The following is a 14832-nucleotide window of genomic DNA, read 5'->3' as shown; positions in this document are numbered from 1 at the left end:
TAAATAAGTCTTATTTATATACAATACATTTTTTTTCTACACATTGATTCGAGTACCTGTGCTTTAAAGTGTGTTGATGTATAGTCTACTTGTAGACTCAAAGGAACAGTGCATAGTCTGCTCATAGACCCTCCACAAGGTCTATGGTCTGTTGTTTGCCATATTGCCATATCTAGGCCCCCCTAGAAGCCCTGGAGGTTTTTTCCCTGAAAAGTCAATTTTGAGACTATTCAGACCCTTTCAGACAATAATTTCCAAGCCTTACAAGACAACACCAACATGTAAAAAACAACTACATAGGGTTGAAATACTTTTGAAATATACTTTGATAGCATCTTGACAGTAAGAGGGGAAGAGCTTGAGACTGGGATATGTCCACCTCATGCGGGGGGGGGGGGGGGGGGGTCTGAGGTGGTCTCCCTCTAGAAGCCCTGGAGGATTTTTACTCTGATAGCCAATATTTACGCTATTTAGACCCTTCAAGCAATAACTTAATCCATGCTTTACAAGATAGCAAGTATCAGAAACTATTCTTTATAACTTACACTAAGGGTTGAAATATGTTCTTAAAAAGTTAAATGGCATCATTATATACATGTAGTAAAGGTCAGTACATCTAATGGTAGTATCATTGGTAGGGGAGATTTGGAGATTAAGGCAATTTTAGACTATCTTGGCAAACATTTCACATCTTGAAAAGACAATATCATCTCAAATTAGAATAGGGTGAAAATATTTAAGAAAAGTTTAATACCATTATGACAGTAAAAAGGTTGTTGGTGCATCTGATTGTTGGTTGAATGCATGAGTGACCTCTGGGGGTGAGGAAGTCCTTGGGGTTTTCCCCCTGGCAGATATGGAGTTTTTTGCTTGAGATACTATAAAGGCAATGTTTAGGTTATTCATAACCTTTGAGGTAATATTTCCAAGCTTCGAAAAGCTAATGTAAATGTACGTTTTAAATGAGTTTCCTATATCACATAAAATAGACATGTAACATTAGTATAGGGGCATTAATATATGTATAATAAAGTCACCGGTATGTTAGAGAACTTTAGGTGGTCATACCTAGTGTATAATAGAAACTGGAATCTGATGAGATGTGGTGATTTGTAGTGTCAATAACATGACGAGTAGAACAATTTAGATTAACTTCATTTATAAACTATCTATGAAAATTGCCATTTCGAAACCTTCAAGTTCACTTTTGGCCCAAACTGCAATATAAGTGAAGCATTGATTGTGAAACAGCCAAGCATTTACATGACATGTTCTGTAACTAGTGTGGTAGCTAGGTAATACATGTATATGTATATGTATAGTTATGTTTGAACTAATAAGTAATATTAAAGAATTCATGTAAGAAACAGGGACAAGAACAAATATTGACATGTACCACATTTCAGACAATTCTATATGACATTGTAGAAAGGATTTTTTTTCATCCATGACAATTTAAAACACAATGACCCCCCCCCCCCCCCATCCACAATTTTGAAAACAGCATAACCCCCCTACTGCCAATTTCAAAAACAGGGTGACCCCCTACCAATCCACCGGACCCCCCCCCCCCCCCAGGCTGAAGTAACTGACCGGTCCCTAAGATTATTGTAAATATACTAGTCATCATCATGGGTTTTATCTTGCTGTGAAGTTAATTTACTGAGCTTATAACCCTTGGGATGATCTTGACATGATGTTTTAGGGTGAGCAGACATCAAGATTGACCCAGCCAGCCTAGGTTCTAACTGGACAGACTTCCGATATTGTTTGCTGCTCAGACCCTCTATAAAGCACCCCATCCTAAATATTTCCATAAGATAAACAGTGGGGAACAACAGCTGATTTCATCCATATCACAGACAAGTAAGAAGATACTTGTCTGTGTCCATATACAAATTGTCTATGTTTTGTCCAAACTCAGCTCAGACCACTAAAATCTACTCTTGTTGATGTAGTCTGAGAAAACAGATATGCAATGCCTATTGTTCACAGGTGTGAATTACCAGATTACATGTACAATGTAGATTGATGCTGGCAAAGGTCATTGACCATCCAATGATGTATGCTAATTACTTGGCCATGGAGTTCTAGAGTTCTATTGCATCATGATCTCACTAATCATTGGAGGGGGGGTGGAGGATTTTCGAGAAAAAAAATTGTGTCGGGCCCCAAAGCAGGAGAAAAAAATTTGCTGACCAGCTCAAAACAGAAAAAAAAATTCTTTCCGGGGTATGAGCTGAAAAAAAAATTTGTGGTGCTGCAAATATATATTGTTGGGAATAAATTCTTATTAAATTATTATTAAGTGCAGAAACTAGCTACAAATGTCAAATTCCCAGGTAGATGTGTTTCTGGTGCCACCAAAGGTTTGTCCCCAAACCTTTTTTAGCACAACTGAACTGAAAGGTTCAGTAGTGCTATAGGCATGGCAAAGTGTCTGTCTGTCTGTCTGTCTGTCTGTGTGTGTGTGTGTATGTGTGTAAACAACTTAAAGTCAAAAACTGCTGGACCGATTGCTTTGATATTTGGTGGTCATGTTACTTCTGGTGTCTAGTTGGGAAATTGTTCAAATGAAAGTGATTGCATCAGGGATGTGGGTTTTGGGTCAAAAAATGTGATTTTTGGTCGAAATTTAATGGAAATGCATTTAGGGATGTATGGACGAAGATATGTTAAGCATACCATGATTCCATGAGTGATATGGAATTAAGGTGTAAAAATGTGAATTTTGGTCAAAACTTATATCTCAAAAAATACTGAGTGAATGAGTTTTAAACTTGGTGAGATGTTTCTAGAAGTGTTATTCTTTGTCATTGCTTTTCCTCAAAAATCTTCAACTCTGAAATTACCCAGTAGATTGAGCTTAACTTTGTTGAGAATGTGTAGATTTGTCCTCATTAATAGCTGACACAGTGAGAACAGTACATTGTTAATTAACTATAATGTTTACTGTACTATACTACTATTTCCTCTGGTGGTAAAGTCTGTAGCATGGCCAGTTTGGTTTATGACTGGATTATGTAATATATTGTAAGACAGCTGTTTCATCACCTACCCATATAAACTGAATGTAGCTGGCTTTTACAATATTACAATAAGACAACCAAGAAAGATAAACCTGTTACATTGGTACATGGTATGACTTGGTTCCAATAAAAAAATAAAGAAGTACAAAACCTTATAGACACATCCCTTTAAAGTTTGATTAGGATGTTGCTATACTTGTCACTTCCAACATAGGGTGGCTGGATTATGATGATGGAAATTAGGTATGAAAATTTTGTTTTGGTTACAACTTTAAATCTTCAAAAAATTATATATCTATCATTGCCCTGAACATGAAGTTGTGCGGCAATGCAATATTTGCGCTATTTTTTTTTTTACATATTCGAGAAAAAAATAATAAAGTCGCAAACATTGTGAAGTCTCACTAGAAATAGTGGATGCGGAAACTGCCATTAACTTAAAATGATACTCTAAAACTGTTCTTCCAATCTGTAATGGCTGTACATCTGATAGGAAGAAATAAAGAACACAGACCATTTTGTAGACAATGGAAAACACTCACACAGAAAAAATATGTTGTTGGGTCAAAATTCTCCAGCCCTCCCCCCCCCCCCCAATAAAATGGTTTATCCCATAGGTTAAAGCCAGTTCCAAAGGAACACTGTATCTCTTAGCCATTAGCCATTCATTCATTGTTTTATGTCTTGGTCTTTAGTCTGTGTCTTGTCTGTTTTTCTTGAACAGTTTTACATATCTTTGACTGATAGCAGTGTTAGTGCTGGAGTATGGGGGAATGCAAGGAACTCATGTACAAGGATGGCTGTCAGCCCAACTCTTTATTGGAAACATTGCAGTCATTCAGAGCTTCTGGAACTCACTGTGATGTAGTGATAAAGGTTGGCCAACACAATATTCCAGCTCACAGGTAATTATGTGTATATATACTAGTGTGTCTCAATATTGCTTCCCATATACATGTATGCATGCTGAATAGCTGTAATTAATTTTGTGGGTGCAAATTAAAGTCAGTATATTGGGGTGGGGGTGGGGGCTTTGAGAAAGGAGGGATTCAGTACAGACTAATTATAACCAAAACTGCTCCAGGAGTAATTTCTTAGTGATGGCACAACATTATATTGAGCATTTTAAAACCAAACTCATCGAGGGACAAATTTGATGTAGTGTGGATGCCTATGTGGTTTATAACCACTCGAGTGGAGGTGTAAATCATAACAATAACCATGTGGGAACTAGACTAAATTGATGACTTATTGAAGGAGTTTTGTTTAAGTCTTCAAATATGTAAATGAAAACAAAAAAACACAACAGAATTTTGCATCAGAGCTTTCGGCCCCAGATATTCTTTGTACAATATTGAGTGGTCTCATTGTCTGTTAGACCCAATTTCATCTTTTGCACGTCGTCATTGGAAGTGTTTCGATCCATACCTCCATTGCTACAAGCATGGTCAACTACGTCAGTCAGTCATAGAACATGCATTTGTAGTTGACAGTAAGTGAAAGCAACCGGTCAAGGTGACTCTTTATCAAAATAAACTGAGCAAGGTTGAAGGTATAATTACTGTTAGATGCCCAGTGAGTGGACAGGGTCACTCATTGTGCATTCATGCACAGTTTGAACAACTAAGGATTAAAAATACTTAAAAAACATTATATTGAAATTCAGTTTGGTTTGATTTATGAAAATCTGTGAATAGGAAATGTTATATAAATTTCTAAATAATGAATTTTCCCTGACAGTCCAAAAATCTAAATTGAATGTAAGTCATTTGCAATATGTATATTTTGACCTCCTGCAGTGTTCACAAAAAACAATAGCCTTGAAGGGAAATCGGAAGTCATAAAGAGTCCATCCACACTGTGTATGTGATGTTTATGTGTTCTCTTTTTCAGCCCGATTTCAACCAAATCTCACACAAAGGTATCATGCTATGTGAGACATACACAACACTTGTTTTTGTGACTAAATCAATGGCAGCCATATTTGTCATTAAATTTCACAATATGCGTCATAACTTTGTATGTGTAATGTAATGACTCCATTCAAGTGCCTACACCTATAATATCAAATATGAGCTTTCCTTTAAGACCTTGACCTTTGACCTTGAAAGTCTTCAAGGTCAAATAGCCAAATTTGGCTTATCATTTGAAGTGATTAATATTTTGTGTGTGACTGTGTAAAGTTTAATACTTGTATACCATGCATGGACACCATTCAAGTGTCTACCCTCACATTATCAATGATAAACTTTCTAATGAGACCATGACCTTTGACCCTGACAAACATTTCCAAGATGAAGAGAGAGAAGAGTTACATTTTTGCTATAAATTATACTAAAAACCCAACACTACACTTGTTTGCATCCCAAGAAAGTCTAACAAAGCATTTCCATGTTAAAATTGCCAAAATGCTAATCATTTTACACAATACAACACACAAGAAGGGGGGGAGGGGCTGCTATGTCTTCGACTGAAGGCTTGTTGTGTCTATCTCAACATGAAACCTTATGATCAGGCTCTTGATAGTTAATTTAACAGCCTGGGCAAGCTTTTCCTACAAAGAACTTTTTGCTAATTTTTTTTCTGCCTCAGGTTGGTGCTGTCAGCTTGTAGTCCGTACTTCAGGGCTATGTTTACCAGTAAACTGATGGAAAGTGGACAACGGTGCATTGTGATGCGAGATCTAGACCCTGTGGCTATGAATGACTTGATCAACTTTGCTTACACTGCTGAAATTAAGGTGGGTTGCTCTTTAGAACTCCACTTTCAGTCTCACAAAATAGACGTTTAAATAACAGCATGATGAGTAGACATTCACTAGCGCCCTCATGGTTAGCGTGTAATTGAAAGCCTTCAAAAATTGTGGCCATCAGAATCACAGGTACTTGAATCAATCTGTATGAAAAAAAAAATTACAAATACATTTTTTCATACAGATTGATTCAAGTGCCTGTGATCAGAATAGTTTTGTAGTCTGCTGGAAAGTAATCCATTTTAAAGTTAATTGTTTTTTATTTTTTTCACAGATCAATGAACACAATGTTCAAAACCTCCTTGTGTGTTCTAACTTGGTACAACTAACGGGAGTCCGCAACGCATGCTGTGAGTTTCTAGAAAAACAGCTCCATCCAAGTAACTGCATCGGAATATGGCATTTCGCAGATGTCCATTCTTGCCACGATCTTGCAGAAAAAGCACACCAATACGTGTACGAACACTTAACCGAGGTTGCTAAGGAAGACGAATTTCAACATCTCGGCTACGACCAGTTTATGGAACTTGTTAATTCTGACTTCCTTGGAGTTGAAAGTGAAAGTGAAGTGTTTGAGGCTGTGTTGACGTGGATCAAGTTCAAACCTAAAGAACGGATATGTCATCTAGGTATGTTGTTGGAAAATGTACGATTGTTTCAGGTGTCGTCCAAGTTTCTTCAGCGGCAGTTGCAGGAGGAGAAGTTGCTACACACCGATGAGGAATGTTTTAAGATGCTAAGTGACGTACAACAGATACTTCAAGAAACTGACGTCAGTATGGTGATGATGAAGTTTGGAAAAGGAAAGAGACTTTGCCATGGTAAAAGACCGAAGGTAAGGGTATGACATGTTATTGTTAGATTCTCTCACAGTCCTCGGAGCTTCGCATTAATAGCTAAAACTTGGGTTGTTTTGTATGTACCGGTATCTACTGCATAATTTTACTCGTACATGTATATTAGTATCCTAGTATCCCAGTATCCCAGTACTGCACTGGGACTCTTAAAGGCGCATGAACTGAATTTATATGTATTTGGTCATAGTTTTACTACCGGTACGTATTTTAAAAAATGCTCATTGTGTTCTGCTTACTGAAACATACTTAATCACAACTTGCAATTAACTGAACTCAAACCTGGTATTATGATATAAGTTAACCCATGAATGATTATGAAGGCATAATCATACATTATCAAAAAAAAAGTAAATTGAGAAATCCGTACTATGCAACCACACTAGAAGACAATTGTACATGTAATGTTATAGAAGACATGTGTCAACATTAACATTATACTGGAAAGTAGTTCTGTGTAAGTACTGTACAGTATGTTTTTCTATGGTCACAAACCTTACTAGTTTGAACAAACTATTTTTTGTGGTTCAGTTTAAAGTTTTTTGTTTTTTATGTACCTTTCATTGCCGATGTATTTACTTGACTAATTTTCTTTTCGTCACTTGATATGTCAATTTTGTTTTCTTTTTGATTTCTTGCAAATAAAATATGCAAAAAAAAATAAATAAATACGATGCACAAAAAATAAGCTTACAAACTCAGTCTCCGTCACTTTTATCTGTTTGTAGTGTCTTGTAGCCATGGGTGGAGATTCTAATGGAAGTACACTGAGTTGTATGCAATGCCATGTAGTAGGTAACAATAATTGGACATCACATCTACCTCAAACAGACTTGGATAATTCTAACAAGAGTCTGATGCCATGCATGAAAACACCCAGGTCAGCGTTTGGTGTAGTGTCCAACTCTAGGGTAGTGTACATTGTCGGTAAGTATATTATACGTCAATATGTTGTGAAGTTCACATTGAAAGCAGTAAAATTTGCATGCATGTGTGATGTCGAATTTTGTCCATGCTGCGACGACGCTTCTCTAATATATATATGAAAGAGGGGTTTGTATCATATCGTCAGTTGGTTAGTCCATGGTAATGGGTGGTGGGAGGAGTGTGTGAAATGATGGTCATGCAGTTAAGGGGGGGGGGGAGGGGGCATGTCAAATCATGTCTATGGTTAGGTTCATAGTTACAAGTGAAAACTTCTACGTGGAGGGTAAAAATGATTTCAAAAGAAGCCAAGATGAATGTTTGGACTAATAATGTAGGGAAATATTTATTTTATCATCAAGTACTTATGACAGTGGCAATGAAGGAGCCAGCTTACTAAGATTATATAGATGCAAACTAACACATATATATTACCACATCTTGATATAAGCTACTAGGGTTGTTGGTTGTCGAGTGGTTAAACCACTGGACTCTTACCGCTGCGGTCGGGGTTCAAATTTGATTAAATTTACCACACTGTAAGTAAGAAGAGTGTCGAGGGATGGCCCTCATTGGACTTCTTGGGAAACAAGTGTTAAATCATACTTCAAGAACTATCCAGTATAAATAAAAAAGATTATTTTTATGTAAAAAAATTGATGTTTGTTTAATTGTATTCACATCAGGACTGTATTTCTGATGACTGCATGATCTTGCCATGTACATTTTCTACCAATGTTCTTGATTACTGGGTGATTATATCCACACCATTGGAATTAACACTCTTCCCCCATTTTGTGTAATCTACCACATAGAACATCAATATAGTTTTAATTTTCTTCTGTTGTAATAAGCAGAGACCGTGATCACCGCTGTAGTATAAAGGTAGGGTTCTACTATGGACCAAGCCTTACGAATGTTGTAGTGAAATTTGTAAAAAAAAATTCTAAAAAAAAATGTTTGCGTGTAACAACTGTTGTTTACACTGTACAGTGGTGATTTTCTATTTTATCCATAGGTGGCAGCAACTCCATGCATGCGCTGTCTTCAGTTGAGAGATATGATGTAGCAGCTAATAAATGGACCGAAATGACACCGATGCAGTGTGCAAGAAACGGCGTTTCTGTGTCATTATTGAATGGTCAGTTGTATGCTTGTGGTGGCCAGGACAACTCTAAGTATTTGGACACAGTGGAAGTATACTCGGACCAGTCCAAGTCTTGGAGTTATGTTACATCCATGCATAGAAAGAGAGCCTTTTTTGGAACAGTCGCCGTAGGTGGAATGCTGTATGCTGTAGGTGGCACAGGTAATGTTTCAACAGTTGTACATGATCTTTCCCATGGTAACCAATTCATAATTCAGGTCTATTTGTGCAAGTTAAGTGCTGTATGACTATGACAACATCTGCATGTATTTGTGACTAATATTGGTAATAAAAATACTTTATTGTCGTGGTGATAAAAAATACATTGTACGGGATGTTTGAAACTCAGACTGAAAGATTTTTGGTATTGAATTCATGTGAAGTAGTTGAAAGATGCTCAGACATAAAGACTTTGACATAACTTGAGAAGCAGAATATAAGTGAACAATGGTATGGGCATTGTTATTTTTAAAACTTAGTGAACACAACAAAGCATTCAATTGGGCGTGATATACACATTGATGGCAGCCAATCACTTTAACTGCTTTGGGGCATGCTAACGTACTGCTTTGTTGTTTGAAAGCTTTTACTTCAAGGGGAAAGATGAACAGTAGTGTAATTGTAATTGTAGCCCCCCCCCCCCTTTTTTTTTAAGGCCTTATACCTATTTATGATGTTTTTATCTTGTAGGAAGTAATGCAGGCAATCAAGGTGACTTCCTTCTCTCTGTTGAAAGATACGACCCAAGTCAGAACAGATGGGCCTGGGTTGCACCGATGCACGAAAGTCGTGCGTACTTGTCAGTGACTGTGCTCAATGGCTACATATACGCCATCGGTGGACACTGTGGTATATGGCTTAACACGGTAGAGCGGTATGATCCCCAAGCCAACCACTGGATGTATGTCAAATCATTGAAGAATCTTCGTAGTAGCGCCAGCGCAACGGCACTCGATGGTTACATTTATGTGGTTGGGGGATTTGATGGGAGAAAGTGTACCAACACCATGGAAAAATATGAACCAGCTAAAGATAAATGGTCCAGTGAGTGTCCACTCTCACAAAGACGATATGCTGTGGGCTTGGCATCCATTATTTTTTGACAATTTTGCTAAAGATAGGGGGGGGGGGGGGGGGGGGGGGGGTCCAGTGAATGTCCACTACGACAACTATACGATACAATATGGGTGTGGCGTCCATTATGTTGATAGTTTGTGTGCAGGTTTTAAACAGAGGCTGTTATAAAAAAAAAAAACATGCTAGATTAGAATGAAAATGTGTACTCAAAAAACAGTTATTGTGCAGTGCTACCGATATATGAAAATACTGATCCTCAACAAACTTATCCTAATTAATTCCAATGGCTACCTTGATAAGATAACACTAATGCAATCCACTGGGATTGAATCAGGGGCCTTTCAAAGACAATTTTGGAATAGATTTATGTATTGCACAGTCTGTCACTGATCCTCAGACACTCTGTGAGCTCCACACATTTCGGTTATCTGACAAATATTTTACTGTGGCCATGCTTTCTCATGTGCCACACTGTTATCTTTGAAACAAATTGCCTCTGGAGCTTCAACAGACACCCACAATCAATGCCTTCAGTCGTCAGAAAGAAACTTAAAACATGCTTATTAGCAAAAGTTTTCAATATATAACTGTACAGCACCTCTGAACTTCCCTTCGTATTGGATGCAGGTGCTTTATAAATTTCTGATTGATTAATGTATTGTACTTCAAGTTGATGAATAGATGTTGCAGTAACTAGCCTACCTGTAAACTTGAAAACGGCTATCACCACACTATTCCGTTATCCTAACTGACATTATGAATTTTTGAATTTATGATCTATTCCTAGTCTACAGTGAGAATCGCACATTGCTAGTATTTAAGCCCCGCACCGCCATACACATAACGTGTGCAAAGCATTAGCATAAATTTGAATAGAATGGATGTATGTGGGTCAGCTGGTTACATTTACATAATTGTGGTATGTATTTAGCATGTTTGGCCTTGCAAGACGTGATTGCAGACGATTGTAACTGGAACATTAACTACTTCCTAAACCTGTTGGAAGCAGGGCGAACACATCCTGACCTTCTAGGGGGAAAGATATTGCCTTTGTTTTGGTATTCAACTCCGTGGAAGGTCTGGAATTGGCTATTTAGGAAATGACCTTTGTTGTTTGTTCATTCTTTTCCCCGAAAAAACTCTCTGATGCCATCTAATTATGTATTCATCATGTGACCTGATTGCATGAATTAAGTATGTCTAATTATGTATTCGACCAATCACCCTTTATATAGGAATGCCATTTAAATACTAAATTCAAAATGTCAGTTAGGATACCGGAATAGTGCAGCGATAGCCGTTCTCAAGTCTACAGGTAGGCTTTGAAGTGATACACCTTAGTTTTGTCGAAAAGCTTTTCAGCTTGGATTATGGAACGCACACAGTATGTCCCATGAGAGCTTTTGGTGCTGTATGTCCAGATGTTCATTCCTTTTTAACGACATCTGAAGTGTTTTGTATTCTGGGAATACTGTCAGTAATATCCAAAAAGAAATACCAATGCATTGAAGAAAAGTATAAATCTCTTCATTTTTTAAATCATAATTTTTCGATATGGGTAGATAAAATCTTAATCAGTATTTCTATCAGAAAGAAGTAAATCAAGTAAAATTCACTAAAAGTCAAGATGGTAATATATGCAGTTTATGAACTTTCACCTTACCATGAACTCTGACCTATGAATTTATAGTAAATGGACATCGAGGCTGTTTTTGTACAGAAAGGTTATCTGACATTGTTTTGAAATAGTGAACCCATGATTTCACTGCCACAGCTTCACAATTTAATAAAAAATTATTATATACGTACCGGTACTTGCCAATATTGTATGCAGTTTTACATATGTACCAGTGATCACTTGCAACGATGTGCATGCAAACTAGTGGTATATGCACTGCAGTGCAAATGCCAAAAAGAAAACAACATTATTGCATACCTGCATGCAAATGATATGCAAATGAGTGCATTGTCATTCCTGTCACAGGCATGTAGATTTGTAACTGATATGCAAATGAGTCATTCCTGTCACAGGCATGTAGATTTGTAGCTGATATGCAAATGAGTCATTCCTGTCACAGGCATGTAGATCTGTAGCTGATATGCAAATGAGCCATTCCTGTCACAGGCATGTAGATCTGTAGCTGATATGCAAATGGTTGCATGGTCATTCTTGTCACAGGCATGTAGATTTGTAGCTGATATGCAAATGAGTCATTCCTGTCACAGGCATGTAGATCTGTAGCTGATATGCAAATGAGCCATTCCTGTCACAGGCATGTAGATTTGTAGCTGATATGCAAATGAGTCATTCCTGTCACAGGTGTAGCTGATATGCAAATGGGTGCATGGTCATTCCTGTCACAGGCATGTAGATTTGTAGCTGATATGTAGATGAGTCATTACTGTCACAGGCATGTAGATTTGTAGCTGATATGCAAATGAGTCATTCCTGTCACAGGCATGTAGATCTGTAGCTGATATGCAAATGAGTCATTCCTGTCACAGGCATGTAGATCTGTAGCTGATATGCAAATGAGTCATTCCTGTCACAGGCATGTAGATCTGTAGCTGATATGCAAATGAGTGCATGGTCATTCCTGTCACAGGCATGTAGATTTGTAGCTGATATGCAAATGAATCATTCCTGTCACAGGCATGTAGATCTGTAGCTGATATGCAAATGAGTGCATGGTCATTCCTGTCACAGGCATGTAGATTTTTAGCTAGCTGTGCAGTAGATCTTGGAGCCTACTATAGACTCAGTAAAATAGTGTTTGGCTATAAAATAAGTATAAGTGATAGCCATTAATATTATTTACAAATAATACATATAATTATATTGCACATAGGGCTGTCATCGCCCTGTTTTATAAAGGCTACTATAAACTTAGCTTGTGTGTTTGATTAATATTTATGTTGATAGTACAGTTACCGTACTTTGAATCAATTATGATATGTTTCAGACTCACAGGGTATATAGAATTAAGAGATTTTAACTTCAATATATAAAAAAAAAAACATTTACTGTAGTCTATTAGGCTATGTTTTTTAAAAGCAAGATCGTGTAATTTCAATAATGTATCCAACAAAATCAGAGTTTTCTCCAACAAAGCCAACTTTGATGTGAAATGCTCATCAAGATTTCAAAACATAACTGCACTCAATTTTAAGGAAATTTAATGTAGTTGCACTGTTTGAAATTTTGTGATGTGATTTTTGTGGTGCACACGTGCTGTATAGATTTAAAAAAAAAAAAAAATTTTTACTCAGAAATTTATATCTACAATCACTATAGAATCATGTATTCAATTTTAAGAATTTTTTAAAAAAACATTCGTCGATTTTCATGAGGGTGTATTTTATCACAGGCTGTGTCATGTACAGTTTTGTTCTTCATTCTGTTCACGTAGTATGTACCTCAGTTTTAAAAAAAATGAACGTTTGCCGTAATTTTGTCAAGCCGTCAACTCAAGCTCAGTTCAAATACAAGAAAAAATCCAGGAGTCAGTCCATGTGAAATTTTTTGAAAAAAGTTGTCAAAATGATATTACAATGAGTTGATTTTAGAAACCAAAATGGCTGCCAAGTAAACCTAGATATTTTCATCACTAGCGCTTTTACAATTTTCAGCTGGTTCTCAAATATATTTTTACTGATTACTAGACATTGTGTTCATGTACAAGAAGGTACTTTAGTCACTACTTATTTTTGCATTTTTGGTTTCCAGCAAAATAAGCGAAAATAACTCTTCAGCGAAAATATCCAGGTTTACAGTACATGTAGGTATAAATATCTACTGGAAAATAAAAACGTGCTTATTTCTTTGAAAACATTATGTGGAATGTGCAAAGTTCTTTCCTTATTTCAAAAAGGACCCAGAACTTATATGCAGAGATTTGTCAGCTTTGATTTTTAATGAAATTGGCCTATATAACTCATTTACGTTGTACAATAGTTTTTACGAATACTAAAGCATCAACAGATGTAGATGAAGTATTTCTGATAATTTTGTTTTGACCCGCATTTTACATGTGTATAAACTTAACAAGTTCAAGAGTATTTATCCCAGACATGTCACATTATCACATTGTAATACCTGACTTTTACCTCCTTACTTTTGTAGTACGCACTGAAATATTTCACCAATCACCTGTCAGATAGCAGCCTACCATCTGGTCATCGACCAATCAGCATTTACAATGATCAATAATTAATTGTTTTGATACTTTTATCAAAATATGAAACAAGTGAATCATTATAAATGCAAATTTATTCATATTATTACTTTTATGTGTAACCCATGTGACCCCTGGAATTTTCGCGTTCTTCCAGTCAAGAAAAAATCACTTGCGACTGAAATAAAGGGGAATGTTTTTCCTGGAAATATGACATTTAAGTTACTTTGGGTTCTGGAGAGTCATTTCATGGTTGTACATTACACATGATTTCACTGAAGGTAATAGGCATTTAGGAGTCATGAATATTTATTGTTCAACCATTGCACTGATAAACATGTCTGCTGACTCCCATGAGGCAATGTGGCACACAGAAAAGATCCCCAAATGAGGTCTGAAATCATATACAATGTAGGTGATTTAAAACCATGCAATGACTCTCCAGAACCAAAAGTTCATGAAAATATCTTTATTTTCTAGAGTGGTGATACCCTTCAATATTAAATTTAGGCACAATATCAGTAGATAAGTGCACACCACACACGACAATGGCATTTCAGTGTTTATAAGTATATCATGGTTTTTTTATGTACTTTTTTCTAGAGTTCATATATTTTGCAAAACTTCATTTAAGGGGATTATATTACAGTGTAACACTTTCACATATCCGAGTATACAGCAAGTTTCACAATACCGTGCAGCATTTCTCTTTGATACAACCATGCTGAAACCAATAAGAAACTGGACATGCTACACTTTAAGATAGCAAGATTGAATGAGTACAGTTTCTGGCTACATTTTGTGTAAGTGAAATGAACTACACATGCGCACCATACAGACATCAAATGAACACCACAAAGGACATTTTATGTGT

The 14832-nt window shown here is 36.6% G+C and overlaps 1 protein-coding gene across 1 annotated transcript in view; it reads left to right on the top strand.

Annotated features, from left to right (window-relative positions):
- LOC144437994 (kelch-like protein 20) overlaps positions 1-9809 on the top strand; it is a 32505-nt gene extending 22696 nt beyond the window's left edge. Inside the window, exons 2-7 of the mRNA XM_078127027.1 lie at positions 3754-3934; positions 5622-5769; positions 6056-6616; positions 7364-7562; positions 8578-8868; positions 9397-9809. Coding sequence (XP_077983153.1) covers positions 3795-3934; positions 5622-5769; positions 6056-6616; positions 7364-7562; positions 8578-8868; positions 9397-9809 — 1752 coding nt within the window. The 5' untranslated portion in view covers positions 3754-3794. The remainder of the gene's footprint in view (positions 1-3753; positions 3935-5621; positions 5770-6055; positions 6617-7363; positions 7563-8577; positions 8869-9396) is intronic.
- Positions 9810-14832: the final 5023 nt, after the last annotated feature.

This window comes from Glandiceps talaboti, chromosome 7, assembly GCF_964340395.1.
Source record: "Glandiceps talaboti chromosome 7, keGlaTala1.1, whole genome shotgun sequence".
NCBI classification, from domain to species: Eukaryota; Metazoa; Hemichordata; class Enteropneusta; family Spengelidae; genus Glandiceps; species Glandiceps talaboti.
This window is presented reverse-complemented; position numbering and strand designations above follow the sequence as displayed.